We start from the raw sequence: 8,398 nt of genomic DNA, 5'->3' as shown, positions 1-8,398 counted from the left end.
TCAGGCAAAGTGGAAGATAATCGGTAAATCTCAAGAGAGCTTCCCAGTGCAAAAGATCCATAGATTATTATTATCCAGATGAACCCTATTCATATGGAACAAGCCCACCACACCACAGGGACCATTGACTTGAAATTCAAGCTTCCAAAGAATATGGTGCTCATTAGGAAGAAGTAAGAGAAGGTAAAGGGAAATACAGAGAGAAGAGATCTCACGTATTAAAAAGAAAAAAAAAATAGATTAATAAATAGATAAACATGTATTCAGATGCCAGGAGAATAGCATTAGGGTAGCTCCTTCTACTGGCTGCTCAAGGAGCATGAGTCAGTGTTGGCAGAAGGCCAGCCAGCTTCAATTCACTGACAACAACGAGGGGGAGGTTCAGCTGGGAGCATATTAAGGGATAAGGGCGTGTATAGCAGGAAGGGGGCGGAAGGAGGGTAGGGTAATGGCATTTTTATGAGGGGCTCACCCCTCCCTCCCACCCCCACCAGTGAGACAATAATACCTCTCTCTCTCCCGCCCCCACCCTCCCCCTACCCCAAGACTTTCTGATTTCGTGACGGTCGTAATTTGGATTAATATATCCTCGTATTTCAAAGACCCCAAATTTTACTGTGACCATTATAAAAGAAATTCAGCTCTTCCTCAAGATGGATGACAGACATGCTCTCTCTCTCTCTCTCTCTCTCTCTCTCTCTCTCTCTCTCTCTCTCTCTCTCTCTCTCTCTCTCTCTCTCTCTGAGTAGTTGTTGCAATCTATAATTTTCACGTTAAATTATGTATTGCCAAAATATATACAGTAGTTGGTACACATAAAATAAAGTACATTACACACACACACACACACACACACACACACACACACACACATATATATATATATATATATATATATATATATATATATATATATATATATATATATATATATATATATATATATATATATATATATATATATATATATATATATATATATAACACAAGCATTATCTCAACAACTCGAGTCAAAAGTGCGCTGTGACACGAATCCACGAAACAGCTGCACTCCATAAATTAGCGAGAAGATAAAGTATTTTCTGTAGGAATGTGGCTTTTCAGGCCTTGTATAATGGTTATTCTCGAGATGCGTGTTCCAGCACGCAGACGATCCCCGTGGACACGCCTATACGTACATGTGTACGTATTTAAAAATTCATATGTATCCATTCACGAGAACAAAATTCGTTCTCGAATGCGCACGAAATTAAAAGTGGGGAGAGGAAGAGAAAAAAAAAACAGGTAAGGACAGGTTATTACAGGTGAATAACACTTGAGTACCAGAGCTGAGATTTGCCTACGTTTCATACATTTCTCGTTTTGGACGCGTCCTGATTTTATCTACATTGTGCAATAACAATCCACGATTATATAGTAAAATTGTATCACTATAGAAATGATAAAAACAATGATTTTCGAACACCGTTCGTCAGCCTTTACGTTGAAATACCATAAAGTTGTGGATTTTTATTACACAGCTGTTTTTCACAAGATTGTGAATTTCTTAGTTATCTGCTTTATCTGTATTGTGATGAAAATCTGGACATATTAGACCTTGGTTTTCATGGCAAATGAGATTGTATATCAGATTGTCAGCCTGCAAGACCACGATAATCTTTGTAAGTAATTTAACTGTTGCGATAAATTTAAGAAAATAAGAGCGTATTATTACATTGTTGCATTCCATTATTACGTGAAAATTAAAATGATTAAAACCTACAATTTTTAAGAAAGTACAACAGAACTACTGTGGTCTTGAAAAGGTTAAGAGATTTAACTGTATCTAAAAGTGCGTCAAGATTAATATACAAGAATAAGGTCTTCTTTCGTCCTCTCTACGAGAATTAGCAATTATATTCTCCCATTTGAAAGAAGAAATAACAGTCTTCTGAATCTTTAAAGTGATAAAGTGATTAGAAATCTTGAGTGATAATCGCATTTTTTGTACAAGTGTTGCGAGTGTTAAGTATCTCTGCTCAACTATTTACATTTTCGACAACAATCTTTGTATAAAGAATACCTGTGTAACTTAACTCCCAAAGGCATTCCTCAAAAACTATAGTATTATGAAATAGGTTAAGAGAACAAAGTTGAAAAATTCAGTTATATACTCTGTAGTTAACCTTACTTCTGGAATTCGTCGAAACTCTAAAAGAGGCAGAATGAAAACCATTAGTTATGAAGTCATAAATTGTTGACACATTAAAAAAACAACAGCAACCTTACTTTTTGCCAGATAACTCTGTGAACGGAATAAAATATATTAAGTCTCAACCGTTCGCTAAATTACTCCTGGGCCCCTTAAGAATAATAAGTGTTAGTATAGCCTATGTTTCGTTCGTTTTTTATAAATCATGTAATCCTTGTTGCTGTCACATCAAGCCAGCCTTATGCCAGCAAGAGCTCTTTTTGCTTTGAGTAGCCCGTAGGTAATGTTTCATTCGTCTAAATAGAGAAGAAAACACAAAGGAAATTCAGAGAATGAGCTCTCTTCTTTTGGAACAAGCCCACCAAAGGGGCCTTAGACTTGAAATTCAAGCTTCCACAGAACATGGTCTTCATATGAAGAGGTAACAGAAGATAATACGACATACGGAAAGAAGAAATTCCAATAATTAGAAAAGAAAACAAGTAAAAAATGCGCAGAAGTTTCTTCTGCACAATCGAGTTTTCTGTACAGCACGGCCCATGAAACTCGGTCACGGTCCGGTGGTGGCCTCAGCCAGGGCCCATTAAATTCTTAGCCACGGCCCAGAAACTCAGCCACGGTCCGATGGTGGCCTGTGTTGGTACCTATATCGGCGCCAAAAGTACGATTATGGATAAAATTAACCTTAAATAAAATAAAAACTTGGTATGTTTGATGACTGGAGGGTGGATGATCAACATACCAATTTACAGCCCTCTAGCCTCAGTAGTTTTGAAAATCTGAGGGCGGAGAGAAAAAGTGCGGACGGACAGACAAAGCCGTCACAATAGTTTTCTTTTACAGAAAACTAAAAAATTAACAAATTAATAAATAGATAAATATGTAAATAAATTATTAAAATACAAGGAGAATTGTTTTAGGGTAGTAATGCATTGCGTTTTCGCTTGAACTTTTGAGGTTCCAGTTGTGCAAAATCCTCAAGGAAACTGTTCCAACCAAGTCCAGGTAAGTAAATTTAGTATGCTTTGCAATTACGTATAGAAATATAATGATACTATGGGCTCCCTCGTTACTTTCCCTATGGGCTGACCCAGTTAAGCGGTGTACATAGAGTTTCTTTTGTGATCTGTAGACGATGAGCATGACGTATATAAGCGTATCAATAAAATATGTATGACTTATAGATGTACGTCGTTTTTGTGAGGTGAAAAGTACGCATAAAGACAGATAGATTTGCATTACATATTTTCGTTTATATGCCACATATTGACTAATATATATTGTATGTATTCTTTAGTTAAGTAAGGTACAATCCACTGTTTAGTTAAATATATCACTGGTTTAACGTTGTCATCCCTGGATGTGGAGAGGAACACAGGTATCGGAGGCCGGGCGAGGGGGGCGGGGGTGAAGGTGTGTGAATATAAAAGTGTGTTGTAGTGTAAACTACACTCTGTTATATTGAGATAATTTTCCTTGAAATTTAGAACGGCCATGTAATAATTCAGTTACGGATTTAATCAGTTCAATATTTTCGTCAAGACAAGTTCACATGAATATGATTGCCTGAAATGCTGATGGGAAACAATATGGTATTTCATTATCTTCATTTAGGCGCTGCACACTTCGATATTTCCTTGGGGAAGGGATTGCTTGAGAGGAAACGAGGTAGATTTGAGATGGGAAGGAGGAAATCAGAAGGTGGCCAGGAAGCGGTAGAAGAAGTTGCATTAAAAGGAAAACAAAACAAATGCGTAAGAATGAAAGGCAGTGTGGAAATGATCGCAAGGCAGTAAATAGTGCATGTCTCTTCAGAAACATTAGGATCTCCACTCTTAATGGAAGAGAAAAAAGTAGCGGACGTTGCTGTTATAAAAAATATTAAGGAGTAAATGTAGGAACAGCAAATTGTAATCAGGAAATTTTGTGCATTCAAGCTTGACGAGACTGTAAAAGGCTCGAGAGTAACTAAAGCAGAGTAAGTAACTTGTTTCATGTTGTATAAGAATGTTTGAGGTTATAAATTCGCTGCGACTTAAAATGCATTCAGTTGATACGAGTATAAATATAACGCAAGTTACCCTGTTTATGCACGTTATATGATACGGATTTAATGTAATTTAAGTTCGATCAGCTTTTGTCATCAAACGGGGCGAGGAAAAAAGGTAACGTTTCAGTTAATTGTGTCGCCGTAGGTTGGACATAGATTATTTTCTCAGCTCTTCCAAATTCATTTACCGGTGAGTGATTCCCTGTTGAGTCTCACCTTCAGCAGTTCACTCCAGCAGAACAACATTAACAATACGAACTATAGGATTAATGAAAGCAGAACTCGAAAGAGAGGGAAGAGAATCGGCCTCCAAGTCCATCATCCTGTCCTGGTGAAAAGGATACACACGCACATACACACACACACAAACTTACAGACAGGCTACACACGGCTCGCCTTGAGCCTTGCTTGCCATAGAAAGAAAGAAGGAAAGGTCAAATTAATCGCATACTATCTCTATTCTTTCACGACACGCGAGCATTCTGAAATAACACGCACTCATAATTATTCACTTGAGGTAATGCGCATTGATAGGAAAAATGCAACGTAAAAAAAAAAAAAAGGCCGACTGTAAAGTAAAAACAAAAAAAAAAAAGGCCCAGCGAGAATTACCTAACTGGCAACTGGTTAAATGGGAGCCTTCTTTAGTAAGGAGGAGGAGGATGGAGGAATCTCTCCTCAGTTAGTTCCTGACCTGTGCCGTGTGAGCAACGTCACTCTGTCTCATTCCCACCAGCTTTACTTACGGTCTATGAAGGATTTCGTTGTGAAAATCGAGGGATTATGTCTGACTTTATTACTAAGTTCAGTGTTTGTAAACGGAGGGGCGCGAGGCTTAGGCCAAGACAGCAGTCTAGGCATAGGCCTCCGGAAGTGTGAAAGGATAACCATACCCATGTGCATGGAAATGCCCTACAATACAACCAGGATGCCTAACTTTCTTGGGCATTTCAGCCAGGCAGAAGCGGCCATTCAAGTAAACTATTCTGATGTTTTGTTTATATTTGGCAGTTATAGTGTTAAATTAGGTAGGACAAGCTGAAAATAGTTTTTATTCTTAAAACTATGCTAAAAAAGAATATTTTATCGTATCTTATTTTATTTGATGTCTGTTGATATTTGTTAGTTATAGAAAATAGATTAGGCCAGAATACAGAGGTGAAAATAACTTTTCGTAATTTTTTTTAGATATATTCTATGAATTTTAAGTCTAAAAAGAATAGCCCGTTGTATCTTATTGCCCTGGAAATCTGGTAAAAGACATTCCAGTTGTGCAGTCCTTTCCTTATTTTAGTTTGTAAAGATAAGTATAGTACTGTAATAATACTAATTGCTTAAGGCCAATTTGATCGGCATTTCAGCAAAAAATCGCCAGCTTTCAAATAAGATTTTTTTTTCAAATGAACTGTATCGTAATTTTATAAGCTACTAAGGATTTGTTTGCATAATTACTATTATCTTCTCTTAATGCTGTGCGGAGTTGAGATTCCCAGTAGCCCGTAACACTCCCTAAGACACTAATTCCTAGTTACGACGAGGGAGGGTATGTCGCCGATACAATTGGATAACACCCTACTTTTTTAACTGCTGGCAAATGAGACACTAATTCCAACCAGTTTGTCAGTCCATTTTACTTATTTCCCTCGAAAGTGTTATTTAAACTTTATTTAAGCTGTCAGTGATGGCAACCTAATCCACTCCATGGTTTTGCAGAGTAAGAGTGGAATTTTTATTTTGTGCGGTTTTTGTTTTTTGTGAGCGAAATGGAATTCGGTGAGACTAGTGGCGGTTGGAGCCTGACGTTAATATACAGCATGGGTCACGTCCTCGAAATTGATGAATCTAATAAAGTTCAAAGTTGGAGACCGTAACATGAGCCTAACTCCACCCGGAATGAAACAATAATAATAATAATAATAATGTTTCAAATGGAAATAAGGATGTGTAATTATGAATAGCCTACAAGTGGTAGCGCTTTCAAGTTAACAACCAGCGTTCGATCCGTGGACAGGACGAGAAGAGTACGATATGGGTCCATTATCCCCGAAATCCATTATGCATTGTTTAACTTAGCTGTGAATCGGTATATGGTTGTTAGTAGACTTGTGGGCTTCAGTTGTGGGTTAAGAGGAGACGGAAAAACAAGACGTGAACAGTCACTCAGTAATTTGATGGTATTTCCTCAATTATTCATAGTAGTAGCTGTAGTGCATAAGATTTTTATATAATTAAGTACGGAAAAAGGTTATAAATTGGCTTGTTCCTTCATCCTTGATATAAGCGAATGCTTTAATTATCATCATCATCATTATTATTATTATTATTATTATTATTATTATTATTATTATTATTATTTATAAGGTTGCCTTTTTATTATGGTGGACACATGGTTGTTTTATGTTTCACATTGTAACAATTATGTAATAAAATATACCTACATACAAATATATACACATTTATATATACAAATTGTGTGTGCGTCTGCATGTATTATATGTATTACTGTTCGCGGGATCTAACATTCCTTTTTCTATCTGACTCACTTTTTTGTAAACAACTTCTGTAGTTCTTACCTGACGGAGGTACACCGTAGCACCCATGTGTGTGTATGCATACACGCGCCCCCTAAAAGGAGTAATTACTTTTGTTTATACATGTAAGGGCAGGTATTAGACCCTGGGGATGGGGGGGAGGGGTATGCTACTAAAATCCTATGGTCAGGAGGAAAGATATATGGCCGTGCTAATCTTAACGTCCTGATCTTAAGTACGTGATTGGCATTTCTGGTCCTCATGGGGATTCTGATGAAGTTTGAATTGGATTTACCTGTCCTTGAAGCGGGGGCGACAGGGGAATTAACGTCCCTTTCAAACCTCTTCCGTTTATGGAAACAACCGTTCTGAAATTAAAGCACGTTTGGAAATCCTGTAACAGTCGTTTGCAAAGCTTTCGCTAACTGGGGTTGTAACTATGGTTAACTTTAGACTTATTGTACTATTGAGCAAAAGACGGCATCTGGAATTTTTTTTTTATTCATTTTTACTTTTAATGAGCGTAGTATATGTACTTTTATTTTTTAGGCAAGTAGTCTTATTTCTAGTTTTTTTATTACTTCCTACTAGATGTTTTCATTTTGAACATTAGGCCTATTGGTAGTTTTGTAAATCGTTTATGGTTGTCTGTGTAAGTTTAGATAATTTAGGCCCTTTGCAATATTTTGACTTGTTATGGTTGGCGTTTCATATTGTTCATATAGCTAAACATACACAGCTGAACATACACCCATGTTACACCATTCACAACTGGCGTTTCTGTTGTTAGGGCATATAGATTTGTTGCTCGAGTTATTTTACTAAATATTTTAGTTTTATTTTACTAAATGTTTATATATCTATAACAAAAAACTTTTTGTCTATTATGTACGTTAATTGATAGTACGTCACATGTTAACTAATTTGAAACCAAAACATTTAGGAAAAAGTTTAGACCAAGAAGAAAAGGTTATTTAAGAGAACCGTAAGCTGTAGGTCTAAACGAGAGAGAGAGAGAGAGAGAGAGAGAGAGAGAGAGAGAGAGAGAGAGAGAGAGATGTTTGAGAAAACTGGAAGCTGTGGATTTAGACAGGAGAAGAAAAATGAAAGAAAACTGTAAGCTGTAGGTCTAAACGAGAGAGAGAGAGAGAGAGAGAGAGAGAGAGAGAGAGAGAGAGAGAGAGAGAGAGAGAGAGAGAGAGAGAGAGATGTTTGAGAAAACTGGAAACTAGGCTTAACAGGAGAGAGAGAAAAAATTAAAGAAAACTAAGCTGTAGGTCTAAGAGAGAGAGAGAGAGAGAGAGAGAGAGAGAGAGAGAGAGAGAGAGAGAGAGATTAACTTCTGGACTTAATTGCACATGTTTGATAATTCTTGGAAGTAGGTAAACTTCAGTTTTCCGTGACGGGTGGGTATGGGGGAGGCGCCGCTAAGATTCTGACTCACTTATTAGAATGAGAGGCAATATAGGTAGACTGGATTGAGGTTACCTCTAAACCCACTAGGCTATGCTACGAGGAGGTTATAGGGAAGAAAGAGCTCTTTCATTTATTCCCTTCGAAATTTGAGGCTTTATCCGAGAGCATAGCCTTTCCGAAAGGTGCGATGAAATCAATAAGCTTAGGAGT

At 37.1% G+C, this 8,398-nt stretch overlaps 1 protein-coding gene across 1 annotated transcript in view; it reads left to right on the top strand.

Annotated features, from left to right (window-relative positions):
- Positions 1 to 4,857: 4,857 nt before the first annotated feature.
- LOC136852625 (frizzled-10-B-like) overlaps positions 4,858 to 8,398 on the top strand; it is a 62,654-nt gene continuing 59,113 nt past the window's right edge. The window contains exon 1 of the mRNA XM_067127548.1: positions 4,858 to 5,217. Within this exon, the coding sequence (XP_066983649.1) occupies positions 4,873 to 5,217 (345 nt within the window). The 5' untranslated portion in view covers positions 4,858 to 4,872. The remainder of the gene's footprint in view (positions 5,218 to 8,398) is intronic.

The sequence above is a fragment of the Macrobrachium rosenbergii genome, chromosome 25 (assembly GCF_040412425.1).
Source record: "Macrobrachium rosenbergii isolate ZJJX-2024 chromosome 25, ASM4041242v1, whole genome shotgun sequence".
Classification (NCBI taxonomy): Eukaryota; Metazoa; Arthropoda; class Malacostraca; order Decapoda; family Palaemonidae; genus Macrobrachium; species Macrobrachium rosenbergii.
Note: the sequence above shows the minus strand (reverse complement) of the source record. Positions and strands in the feature narration are given on the sequence as shown.